The 13,629-nt window shown below is 40.8% G+C and overlaps 1 protein-coding gene across 6 annotated transcripts in view; it reads left to right on the forward strand.

The window, feature by feature from the left end:
- DPY19L4 (dpy-19 like 4) overlaps positions 1–12,742 on the forward strand; it is a 41,691-nt gene extending 28,949 nt beyond the window's left edge. For all 6 annotated transcript variants that reach the window (XM_065054016.1, XM_065054015.1, XM_065054014.1 and 3 more), the window contains one exon: positions 7,519–12,742. In XM_065054016.1, the coding sequence (XP_064910088.1) occupies positions 7,519–7,683 (165 nt within the window). In that variant the 3' untranslated portion in view covers positions 7,684–12,742. The remainder of the gene's footprint in view (positions 1–7,518) is intronic.
- The last annotated feature ends 887 nt before the right edge of the window (positions 12,743–13,629 follow it).

The raw sequence follows: 13,629 nt of genomic DNA on the forward strand, positions 1-13,629 counted from the left end.
GTTTTCCAGCAGTACGTTGCTGAAGGACTGTAGCTCAGGAAAAATATCTTCGTGTTAGGTAGCCACCAATAGGTTTTTCTCCATGAATTTGCTCTACTACCTTTTTTAAACCCATGTCAGCTTGTGCCACCAGAAGGAGCAGAGAAGGGATTTCTTCAAGTATATCAGATAGCAGATGCTAAAAGGCACATGCAAATTGCTTCTGAGTCAATTGTTTGGAATTTATAGGGCAATACATGTGTGTGTCTTCAGTCTGACTAGGTATGTCAAATTTACTTGGCCTGGAAAAGGTTGCTGGGAATTTTCTTCCCTATGTGTAGATCAGGTTTGAAGTACTGGGCAAATGGGGTATGTGGATAATTTCCACTGACATTGTTCTTTATTACACGAATAAAGTACACTCATTTTAATGTCTGCTATCCTGACAAAGATATTTGTTCACAAAGGCTGTTTTAGATGGTTAAGTTATATGTGTCGAGGGTTAAGATTGCGGGGTGACAATAAAACCCTGGCAGATGTATTGTTAGCCCCCTCTACCCCCCACACTTCCCCCTCCCTCTCCCCCTTTTTCACTAAGGAGAGGCGATTGGAAGGAAAAGAAGCACAGAGTGAAGAGAGTTGGAAAAAATTAAAGATGTTTTACTAATGCTACTAATAAGAATAGAGAAAATAATACAAAATATACAAAACCAATCTTGAAAGTCTCAGCAACTGCAGAGCTGGCACCCAAAGTCCTGGATTAGACTCTGCAGCCAACTGGAGCTGGATTCAGTCTGTCACTAGGCCTCAGTTCGCAGGGATGACTAGCAAGGTCCTCTCCTAAGGTCGGCCATAAGCAGCAGGGAAAAGGGAAAAGCAACACGAGATCCTCGTGATCTCCCACTTTTATATGAAGTATTCACGTGAATGGAATGTTATACCCAGTTGGTCAGTTTCTTGGTCTCTCTCTTCTCGTCGCCCCTCTCGCGAGATGTCCATCTGTGCTTATCATTAAGTTTGCATTCCATTGATAGGTTTACCAAAACATGTGTCTGGTGCTCCAGGAAAATGCAGTTAATATGAAGGCTTTAGCTGACAGACAAAATTCACTGAAAGAGAAACTTGTTTTTAACAAAACCAGGACATTCCACCCCTTATAATATGCCATTCACTGAATGCTTAAACCTTATCAATACAATCTATCAATATAATCTAATTAATCACTACTACTATATATATACACATATGCACATATATACACAGGAGTAATTAATCAGTGGACCATCCTTTGAAAAGTTCATTAAGTTCATCTTGTCACGACAGTCTCCCAGGGCAGGAAAAATGGTACAAGTGCATCTCATGACCACTGTTTGTGGGTTAAAGACATCAACTTCGAAGAAGTTGTCAGGCGCCACTCGAAGAAGCTAGCTCTGGTTTCATCATCACTGTTTTGATCTGAAAAACACTTATTAAACACTGTTAGCATGGCAATTCACCTTATGCAGTTCAGTATTGCATATTTTCACCTAAACTCAAATCCCCTTGAGGTACACACCGAACTTCTCCATCCTTAAGCATCACCCACCAGGTGCTGCCAGGTCCCTGGGCAAAAACAATCCCACGAATGGGTTTGCCTTTGCCTGAGGCAGGAGTAACCCAGACTGCCTTTCCTAACATGTTTTTCATGTGTACTACAGGGACTTTATCTCCTTCTACAGTCCGTAGAATTTCTGATTGGGCAGGCCCGGCTCGATTGGTTGATCCCCTGGTGTTGACCAACCAAGTGGCTTTTGCTAAATGTGAGTCCCAATTTTTAAAGGTTCCACCACCAAGTGCCTTTAGTGTTGTTTTTAGCAAACCATTGTACCTTTCAATTTTCCCAGAGGCTGGTGCATGATATGGAATATGATATACCCACTCAATACCATGTTCTTTGGCCCAATTGTCTATAATACTGTTTTTGAAATGAGTACCATTGTCTGATTCAATTCTTTCTGGCGTACCATGTCGCCAAAGGACTTGCTTTTCAAGGCCCAAGATAGTATTTCGGGCTGTAGCATGAGGTACGGCATATGTTTCCAACCATCCAGTGGTTGCTTCCACCATTGTAAGTACATAACGCTTACCTTGACGTGTTTGTGGAAGTGTAATATAATCAATCTGCCAAGCTTCTCCATACTTATACTTTAACCATCGCCCCCCATACCATACAGGCTTTAACCGTTTCGCTTGTTTAATTTCGGCGCAAGTTTCACATTCATGAATAACCTGTGAAATAGTGTCCATCGTTAAATCCACCCCTCGATCGCGAGCCCATTTATATGTTGCATCTCTGCCTTGATGCCCTGAAGCATCATGGGCCCACCGAGCTAGGAAAAGTTCACCTTTATGTTGCCAGTCCAAGTCCACCTCAGCTACTTTAATCTTAGCAGCTTGGTCCGCTTGTTGGTTGTTTAGATGTTCCTCGGTGGCTCGACTTTTAGGGACATGAGCATCTACATGCCGAACTTTCACAGGCAGGCTCTCTAGCCGAGCAGCAATGTCTTGCCACAGTGTGGCAGCCCAAATGGGTTTACCTCTGCGCTGCCAATTGCTTTTCTTCCATTGCTGTAGCCATCCCCACAAGGCATTTGCTACCATCCATGAGTCAGTATAGAGATAAAGTATTGGCCACTTCTCTCGTTCAGCAATGTCCAAAGCCAGCTGGATGGCTTTTACTTCTGCAAATTGACTAGATTCACCTTGTCCTTCAGTGGCTTCTGTAACTTGTCGTGTGGGACTCCACACAGCAGCTTTCCACCTTCGATGTTTTCCTACAAGACGACAGGATCCATCTGTGAACAGTGCATACTGCTTATCAGTCTCTGAAAGAGTATTATATGGTGGTGCTTCTTCAGCACGTTTTACTTCCTCCTCATCTGGAGACATCCCAAAGTCTTTGCTTTCTGGCCAGTCTGTAATCACTTCTAAGATCCCTGGGCGATTGGGATTTCCAATTCGAGCTCGTTGCGTGATCAATGCAATCCATTTACTCCACGTAACTTCGGTTGCATGATGTGGAGAGGGAACCGTCCCTTTGAACATCCAACTCAGCACTGGCAGTCGAGGTGCCAGGAGGAGCTGTGCTTCAGTACCGATCACTTCTGAAGCAGCTCGAACTCCTTCGTATGCTGCTAGTATCTCTTTTTCAGTTGGAGTATAGTTGGCCTCAGATCCTTTGTATCCTCGACTCCAAAAACCTAAGGGTCGACCTCGGGTTTCTCCTGGTGCTTTCTGCCAGAGGCTCCAGGTAAGTCCATTATCTCCGGCTGCAGCATAGAGCACATTTTTAACATCTAGTCCAGTCCGAACTGGTCCAAGGGCCACCGCATGAGTTATCTCACGCTTAATTTGTTCAAAGGCTTGTCGTTGTTCAGGGCCCCACTCAAATTGGTTCTTTTTACGAGTCACTCGATAGAGAGGGCTCACAATCTGGCTGTAGTCAGGAATATGCATTCTCCAAAAACCTACAATGCCCAAGAAAGTCTGTGTCTCCTTTTTATTAGTAGGTGGAGACATTGCTGCAATTTTGTTGATCACATCCATTGGGATCTGACGACGGCCATCTTGCCATTTTATTCCTAAAAACTGTATCTCTCGTGCAGGTCCCTTGACCTTGCTTCGTTTTATGGCAAAACCAGCATCCAAAAGAATCTGAATTATTCTCTCACCTTTCTTGAAGACTTCTTTCGCTGTGTCGCCCCATACGATGATGTCATCAATATATTGCAAGTGTTCTGGAGCTTTACCTTGCTCCAGCGTGGTCTGGATCAGTCCATGGCAGATGGTAGGACTGTGTTTCCACCCCTGGGGCAAGCGATTCCAAGTGTACTGGATGCCTCTCCAGGTGAAAGCAAACTGCGGCCTGCACTCTGCTGCTACAGGAATAGAGAAAAATGCATTAGCAATGTCAATTGTAGCATACCACTTAGCTGCCTTTGACTCCAGTTCAAATTGCAGTTCTAGCATGTCAGGCACAGCAGCACTCAGTGGTGGTGTAACTTCATTCAGGCCACGATAGTCTACAGTTAGTCTCCACTCGTCACTAGACTTACGCACTGGCCAGATTGGGCTGTTATAAGGTGAACGAGTCTTACTGATCACACCCTGGCTTTCCAATTGACGGATCAACTTCTGGATAGGAATCAAAGAGTCTCGGTTGGTGCGATATTGCCGGCGATGCACTGTCGTGGTAGCAATTGGCACCTGCTGGTCGTCAACCATCAGCAGTCCTACAACAGAAGGATCATCTGAGAGACCAGGCAAATCAGACAGCTGTTCAATTTTCTCAGTGTCCACAGCTGCTATACCAAATGCCCACCTATACCCTTTTGGGTCCTTAAAATACCCTCTCCTGAGGTAGTCTATGCCAAGGATGCACGGAGCATCTGGACCAGTCACAATGGGATGCTTTTGCCAGTTTTTTCCAGTTAGGCTCATTTCAGCCTCTACAACAGTCAGTTCCTGGGATCCCCCAGTCACTCCAACAATGTTGATAGATTGCGTTCCTTTATAATTAGAAGGAATTATCGTGCACTGTGCACCAGTGTCCACTAAAGCTTTGTACTCCTGGGGGTGTGTTGTACCAGGCCATCGTATTTGTACAGTCCAATAAACTCTGTTATCCCTTTCCTCCACCTGGTTGGAGGCAGGGCACCTCTAATTTCTGTTTTGCACAGTCTCTGGGTGTGAATTAGAGGTTCCTTCAAGAGCATCAGAATCTCTTCTGCTCCTTTTATAAACTGGAGCAGCCACCTTCCTAGGAGTTTTTCCTTTTAGCTCACGTACTCGTTCCTGAAGTTCTGAGGTAGGTCTTCCATGCCACTTATTCATGTTTTCTCCCTGCTCATGTAGGAAGAACCACAGTGAACCTCTTTTTGTGGGCTGCCTCTGTCCTCTCTCTCGAGATTGGAAACGCCTTTTCCTAATAGCTGAAACATAGGTTTGTGCAGGTCGTGAATGGTATGTGTCTTCTCTGAGTTCTTTGATTTCTTGCAATATCTTTTCAAACCGGTCACCAGATTTTTCACACAGTTTCTCTACAGCAGAGACACAAGCCCGTAGAGAACCAGCAAGGCTGTCCTCAAAGTTCCGAAGCTGCTCAATCATTTCATTAATCTCTTGTTGACCTCCAGCTGACCAGACCATTCCTGCCAATGACCTAGCATATGCAGGGGGTGCACTTTGTACAAATCTGCGCCACAGAGATCGTGTACAATTGATTTTATCTGGGTCTGTCCCCTCTTGGTTGTCTGATCCAAAATAGATGATCTCTCGCACAGCTAATTCTCTCAGGAACTGAATACCTCTCTCCATAGTATTCCATTTCCCTAACTTGGATATACAATCTTCCTTGTAGGGAAATCTTACTTTCATAGCTGTCAGGAGTCGGGTCCAGAGACTAGTGGCATTAGACTCTCTTGAAATTGCCCTATCAATGGTGGAATCTCTTGACAGAGATCCCAGCTGCCTGGCTTCACCACCTTCCAATTCAATTGTTTCTGCCCCATTGTCCCAGCATCGGAGCAGCCAGGTTAAAATATTCTCGCCTTCACGGCGACTAAAGTCTTTTCTCATATCTCTCAGCTCACCTGGAGAAAAGGACCGAGTGGTGGTCACTTCATCTCCTCCCTGTCCTGATGGTGCACCTTGGGTTGATGTTGGCCCTGTGCCATCATCTGCTGCACGGGTAGTCTTTCTAGTGACTTTCTTACAACCAGCAACTGATGCTGATATGGGTTTACCATCATTTGATTTATTTCCAGAGTCTGAATGACTGTCACAGTGGTTACAGCAGCAACAGTGCCCAGTGTGTGAAGAAGGGGGGCTGCCTTGTTAGCCTTTGAGGCTGGAGAAGTAATGTTATCTGCAGCGACCTTGGCAGAGGAACTCTGCGGAGGAGCTGTAGCTTCAGCCTGCGAAGCCGCCGTTGTGGGGGCAGTGGCTGCAGCGGCAGCTTTGGCTGTTTTGCTCTTTCTCGAGCGGCTCGGAGTGCTTTTTGCTAAAGCTTCCGAAGACGCACCGCAAATCTCAGGACTAAAAAGAGACGCAAACCTCCTGTTGAACGCCATTTCTCTTAACAGAAGCACAAACTGACACACATTCAGCAAACCAGATAACACCATCACAGTTCTATCAAAACTCCAAGGATATTCAAAATTCTCTAAAACATTTGCAAACTGTCCTAGCGAAAAAACGAAAGTATTGTTAGTCAGCCTTTCTAAAGATTCGCTCGACCAATTAGCAAACACAGAGCTGTACTGCTCTTTAATCTCTCCTGGAGGCTTTTCAAGGTAAAGCAGAAACGAGTAGAAATTCATTAGCGGCTGCAGTATAATGAAATAAACCAGTGACAAACCACACAGTATCATCATGATCATTGTCCAGTTCCTTGTTGTTATATAATGAATACTTCGATTTAAAAAGAAAGCCCAACACAGATATGGAATCAGTGAGCACAGTGTAGAAAATAACTGATACAACTTATGCCATAACATCTTTAAATCAGTGTAATTCACTTTGCCTTAATACAACTAAATAATATCCAAAGCAAACGGACGCGCGAGTATCACAACTCTATGAGTTGGCACCGTGCCAAGAAAACTGAAAGGTACGTCAGAGCACTGGAAAAGCCAAAAAATCTTCAAATTTACCCCTTTCTCTTGCCCCACGTTGGGCGCCAATTATCTGTCGAGGGTTAAGATTGCGGGGTGACAATAAAACCCTGGCAGATGTATTGTTAGCCCCCTCTACCCCCCACACTTCCCCCTCCCTCTCCCCCTTTTTCACTAAGGAGAGGCGATTGGAAGGAAAAGAAGCACAGAGTGAAGAGAGTTGGAAAAAATTAAAGATGTTTTACTAATGCTACTAATAAGAATAGAGAAAATAATACAAAATATACAAAACCAATCTTGAAAGTCTCAGCAACTGCAGAGCTGGCACCCAAAGTCCTGGATTAGACTCTGCAGCCAACCGGAGCTGGATTCAGTCTGTCACTAGGCCTCAGTTCGCAGGGATGACTAGCAAGGTCCTCTCCTAAGGTCGGCCATAAGCAGCAGGGAAAAGGGAAAAGCAACACGAGATCCTCGTGATCTCCCACTTTTATATGAAGTATTCACGTGAATGGAATGTTATACCCAGTTGGTCAGTTTCTTGGTCTCTCTCTTCTCGTCGCCCCTCTCGCGAGATGTCCATCTGTGCTTATCATTAAGTTTGCATTCCATTGATAGGTTTACCAAAACATGTGTCTGGTGCTCCAGGAAAATGCAGTTAATATGAAGGCTTTAGCTGACAGACAAAATTCACTGAAAGAGAAACTTGTTTTTAACAAAACCAGGACAATATGGGAGTATGTTTTCCATTTATTGGAATTACACAGTATGGAAATTAAGTCTATTGTAAATGAAATGTACAGAATACAGAAGTAAATTAAATGTACAGAATTACGTTCTGTAACCCCTTATATTTGTATTTTAATTAGATCTTCTTCTTTTCTGGCAGGTGGTTTGTGAGGAAGGCGACAGTTATGCCTCCTCAAAATATGGACGATTTTGTCATGAAATTAAAATGAACTATTCTCCTTATGTGAACTATTTTACTCGAGTATACTGGAATAGGTCCTACTTTGTATATAGAATCAACACTGTGATATCCTTCCAGTCGTGAAAAAGCATACAAGCTTCTTTCCGAGGATTGATTGTGAATGAATTACAGTTGGAAAAGTTCATTTTGATCAAGAAAGTTGTTTTTGGAGATACATGTGCGCACATGGAGTGTACTGACAACTTTATTTTACCAACCTGGAATTCTTTGAACTACAGATCAACAGACACAGATGCCATCCTTGAAGCAAAGAGAAAAAAATTGTTATTTTTATGCCCTCTACAAAGTGGGACAGTCTTCCATGTTTTTGCATTCTTCTTCCCATTACAAATCCTATTATGTGCATGTAGATGAGATTTCTAACTTTAGTGTTAGAGAACTGATGTGGGTAGACCAGTAAATGCAGAAAAATATTTAAAGATCTCATTTAAGTCATATAGCTTTTCTTTTCTGTCAAGAAAGTGGTTGGCACCCTGAGTCTTTTCAAGTAAAACTGTTTAAGTTTTTTTGTTGTTTTTTGTTGTTTTAATTCTTCCTGTCTTCCACTGTAAACTTTTTTGTATTTATCAAACACTCATTCATACATCTTATGTGTAGGTAGAGTGTTTTTATAGATCAAATAAGGAAGATTTTATTTAAACAACACTTTCATAGATTAAAGCACTGATCTCTGATGTTGGAGATGTTGGTGGAAGTGCTTGGACTTAGACCTAGGAATTTATAAGGTCAGATCTTCAGTTGGGAAATAACTTGTCTTCAGGACTTTTCCATTCCTAAATGTGTGTGTGTGTATGCGTGTGTGTCTGAGCAGCCAGCAAAATGGGCCAGTATACAACTGTATGCCAGACTTGTTTTTAGAGAGGTGTAGCAGAACAATGAGGTTTGCTACTGAGACTTCTGCACTTCAGGTCCACCCCATGTGTGTGCTGGTATGCACACGTGTGTGTATGGGCAGGGATGGGTGATATTCCTTCACTTCAACTTGTTATGTGGTAATTATATTAAGATAGCACCACAACTGTTATTTAAAACACTATAGTCGCCACCATTAATAAATAATGGTACAGTTTTGCATAGCTATTTTTATATCAATTGAGCAAGTACACGGAAGTCTTTGAAAATTTGCGAAAGTACTCTGCAATCTTTCTTTCCTTTAAAATTTGTCTTCCTTATATGACCCCCTTTTTTCTTAACTGTTTTTCTTATCTGTTCATTGTGTATGTTGCTGGCTGATATACATTCAAGAGAATGACTGATGCTTTAATTCTAGCTCTGGGCCTAATCGTGATGTTGTGTATGGAAAATCCAATAACAGGTAACAGTAACTTTGCTTACATCGGTGTAGCTGGATGAAAAGCCAGGACATAAGTTTTGGAAGAGGTTATTCACCTGTTAGGAGTTACCTGCAGTTACAGATTCTAACACCTGGTCCAGAGACCAGTCTGTTGGGCATGTGGGAATGATTCTTTGGAGCCTGGATGTCTTTAATGAACGACCCAGCCTAACAGATGAACCTTACCTGAAAAATCTGCAAACCATTCTGCAAGTGAAAGCTGCAAAATGATCCTTACTGCACTGACTGATAAAATGCGAATTCAGAATTTCTAACTCTGAAGGAACTGCAGCATGTTGGTGTATATGTGAGATTCCTATCTGCTCGATACAGATACATTTGCTTACTTTACACTAACAGGTAGTGCTGAGATTTTTTTTTTATACCTATTATCACTATTGGAGTGATTTAAAAGAAAAAAAGCTTTATTGTTGTAAAAGTCAACATATCTGTAATCTGTTTTTCACTTTCAGTTATATTATTAGGCATATGAGTCTTGACAAGATGTTAAATTATCCGTTCTATTTGAAACCAATGTTCAGATAAATCCATCAAATATACTGGATGTGATCATTGAGACAAACATTTATCAGTATAACTGAGTTACAGGTAAGAAGTAAATATCCTTTCTGGGGATCTAGTCATTGTGTTGAGGACAGTATGTATGTGTGTCCAGCCAAATGCCGTCTGCATTTATTTGCTTATGCACAAGTACATGTGTTTTACTGCACTGAACTGTTTCAGATTTTCAGTTACCATGTAACAAGAGCAGCTGGTGTATTAACCTGAGCTATGGAAGGCTGGCAGGAACCTGCGCTGTGTGTGCTAGTATAGATGCAGATATGATACTTGGAATTAACCTCAGAGTTCCTGATGCAGTTTAAGTTTGTTTGAATCACTGTCAAGAAATCACGTGTCAGTGTGTGGGTTACTTACTCGTCTGAAGTTAATAATTCATTAATACCATTTCATAACAGCAATAAGGCATTCCAGGTAGCAAACTTCAGAGTCCCAACTGCACTTGGGTGGACGAAGTCGCGTAGCTTACAGCTTCAGGCCTTAGACTGCCATGCCAAGGTGCAACATTTACTGTCTTTGGCTGCCTCTTGTTTTATCACCATGCTGGATGTATGTGTTACCACATAGAACATAGTTTGAATACTTACATGCAGAGTACACATTAAGAAAACCACAAACAAGGCAATCCATACGTCTAAGAAAACTGTCTTGTAGGACGTTGGCCTTTATACATGTTTAAACAAACATGTTGAACTTTATTTGAACTGTGACATAGTTGTTATTATTAGTTTTGTCATGGTTTTTAAGATGTATTCTTGATACTTCAATTGATTCTGCTTTAGGAGAATCATTTAAGATTTTTACCTTGCTTTTTATAATAGAGAAAATTGTATTGCAGCACCATTGGCACAGCAGCCTTAACTAACAAGAGGGGCCTTTTATGTTGGAGAGACACTTCTCTTGTTCCAGTAAAAAGGTGTCACGTTTAACATGAGTGACTAAAATAATCATATCTTAGAAAGTGATAAACTTGAATTTCTTATCCAGCTATGAATTAGCAAAAATATTATTCTGTATTCTGATCTCCACCTTCTGTGAAAAAGAAACAGCAAGTTTTGTGATATCCCTCAGAAGGACAGTAAGCAGGGCATAATTTTGTTGGATGTGTACGCACAACCCTAGCCTGGTTTTCAACCAGATCACAGGTTTAACTCCTTGAAAGGTCTGGGGGAATGTAGTGCAAATGTTGATCTGTTTTGCTGTAGATGTTGCAATTCAGTTGAAACATGTGCCTTGCAAGCTTTTATTAAACAAACAAAGACCACAACTGGTGTTTCTTTTCGTGAAGATTTTTTTTCTTAAATTCCTGTCCCTCTGATTTCTAGAGCTTCCATTAGGACTTAAATATCCCAGCCTTCAAGAATGCTTGCACAGTAAGTAGTGCAGCCAGGACGTCTGCCAGCCATCTGATTAACAGCTGTTCACTGGGAAGAATGAGAATTTGCATAGCAATTTGTGTTGCTATTTTGCTGGCTTATTTCCTCCTTCACACTTCCAGTTTCTGATATGCTTGATCTTAGTAAATGCAAAAAAAATACCTTCAAATAATAAATTGAGTATAGTATTTTCAGGCACTCACCTGTTAACTGTTAGACTTGTGGATTAAAGTTTAGTCAAGCCACAGCTAAACTGACATGTACAGTTTTGTCTTAAGCTTTAAAAAAAAAAATGCCCTTTCACGTCCTGAACTACCAGATACTCAAAGTCAGTTGATAGATTCATCAGAAGATATTTGAGGCTAATTAAGTACAGGCATTTCAGAACATAAGCTTCTATTCATATTATTTAAAAAATACTGGGTTTATTTCTTCCAAAGTAAATGGAAATACAATTTAATACAATACAACCATAAATGCAACTTCTTTTGGGGGGGTAAGGAGGAGATACACCAATATGGAAGAGGACCAAAAGGTTTAAGAGGCATTGAAAATTCTTCAAACTATTGCTCTGGTGGCATTACTGTTTACTGAAATGTGGAAGATTAGGGACCAAATCTTGTTCTTACTACCTTATTTTTACTAAGTCGTCTGCAAATGTCCAGACCTTGTGACCCTCCACCTGCTTTCCCATGTGATTCACATGAACAGGAGCTGCAAGATCAGGTCATAGGGTCCTGGAGATTTAAGTTGTCATTGAAACTTGTCTTAATGACCAATGTTAACTTTGTGTAACCTGTCCTTTAACCAACTATCTATGAATAACAGGGGACAGCACAGGCTGTTCGTGTGAATGCCTGGGCATGCGTGTTGTATTTGCATTTAGAGATGTCTGGTTTACTGTTTTGTTTTGGAGATGTAATGAGTAACTTATTTTATCTCTAATGGTGGTTGAATCTATAAATCTCCTGAATGTTGATGGGCAGGTGGACTCTAGACTATTATGGTATCAGAGATGAAAGAAAACCTGAGTTTATTCCAACACAGGCAATATTTCATGTGAAACAATACCTCAGCATAAATCTGTATAATGCCTTCAGTACTCTTTTTAAAAACTTAAATTTAGCAGGGAAAAAGAAGTGAGAATTCTAGAACTTGCAGTATGTGCTATTTTAGTAAGAATTTCTACTTCCTTAGTATAGCTGAAAAAATACCACCATTATGTTGCTGCACTCTCACTATGCCAAAAGCAGAGCTGGCAATGCCTAAAGGTCTTCTCAATTGTTTGGTACCTTGACTAGATGTTTAAATGTGTAATTAATCTGGCAATGATTCAATTTCAACACAGTTAAATGTATGTCATTCTGCCTTTCAAGTGATGCTTAAAATTACCTGTTTTTTGATGGAGAAGAGAGGAGTGTTTAATGCCTTTCAAATTTTCAAACTTTGTTACTTCAGGAATGCAGAAGGATTATTGTTGGTTCTTTACTTGTTATCAGTGGCATTTAGCAGTAGTGTATATGGCATGTGGACATATCTACGTGCAGGTTTTTAATAACAAATCTAATGAATCCAATTCCTTTTATCCTGTTTGTTGTCTTGGTCAGTTTTTTAATTGAAATAATGTGTACATAGTAAATATTTTTCTCTTGTGACAAACTTTCTCTGTGGGGAAAAAAAAGTAATAAAAGCCAAGTCCAGAAAGTATGGATTGTTTGGGACACTACCCCCTTTATGCTTTCTTTTGAGAAATCTGCTACCTTTTCCCATAAACCATGTAGTTCATAATGAATTAACCTCTTTCCTCTGTTGTGGTAATAAAATGATTTTTGTATTCCGTTGTATTATTTGCGTATGCAGCTTTCAGCCAAGTGAAAACTGCACGACATAGCTGTAGCTCAAATATCTGTCTCGGCAGGGCAGCGTAAATACTCGTACAGCTCTGGAGGATTCGCAGCTGCTCAGACTGGATCCATATGTCATATTGGCTGCAACCACCTGTTGAGACACACTGGTGTGAGGATGAGCAGCAAAATGTGAGGTGCTTTATATGGAATTACTGAACTCTGACTTTCTCCTTAAAGATCCTCCTACAGCAAGCATGTCACCTGGAAATAAATTGCTGTGCAACATCAAATGCTTACCAATTTTTTAAAATTGTTTTAGTCAACTAATGTATTATCTGTCTTGAGCTTTTACAGATCATGATGATTGGAGCCTTCCAGCATTTTATAAGATAGTAGGAGTAAAATCATTGAATGCAGACTACTTTGTAATAATTTACCATATAATTATATGAAAAGCTCCAGATTATTTTAGTTAAATTCTGAAGGTGATAGAAATAACCGATAAAGTGCTTCCCCAAAACTCAATCATATAGGACCTAAAAATATGTATTTACATATTTAATTCTTAATGGCTTCGAACAATATATCGGACTGCTTTCTTTAAGACCAATCAGGAAGCAAGCTTAATTTTAAAAGGATGAGTTGGAGTATTCAGGTTTATCCATGAATTCTTCGAGCACCCAGGTCTAGGAATTGCTTAGCTGAAATGGGAATGGAGCTTCTTAGCACCATGAAATATGTGTTGGCATTTGTGTATTGTGCCCTGTCTTTATCCAAAATTGAGACCGTGGTTACCAGCTGTGACACCCACAATATTCTAATATATATAAAAAATAATGTCTATATGTAGATAAGTAGATGTATATAAAAATGT

This window comes from Columba livia, chromosome 2 (genome assembly GCF_036013475.1).
Source record: "Columba livia isolate bColLiv1 breed racing homer chromosome 2, bColLiv1.pat.W.v2, whole genome shotgun sequence".
NCBI lineage: Eukaryota > Metazoa > Chordata > Aves > Columbiformes > Columbidae > Columba > Columba livia.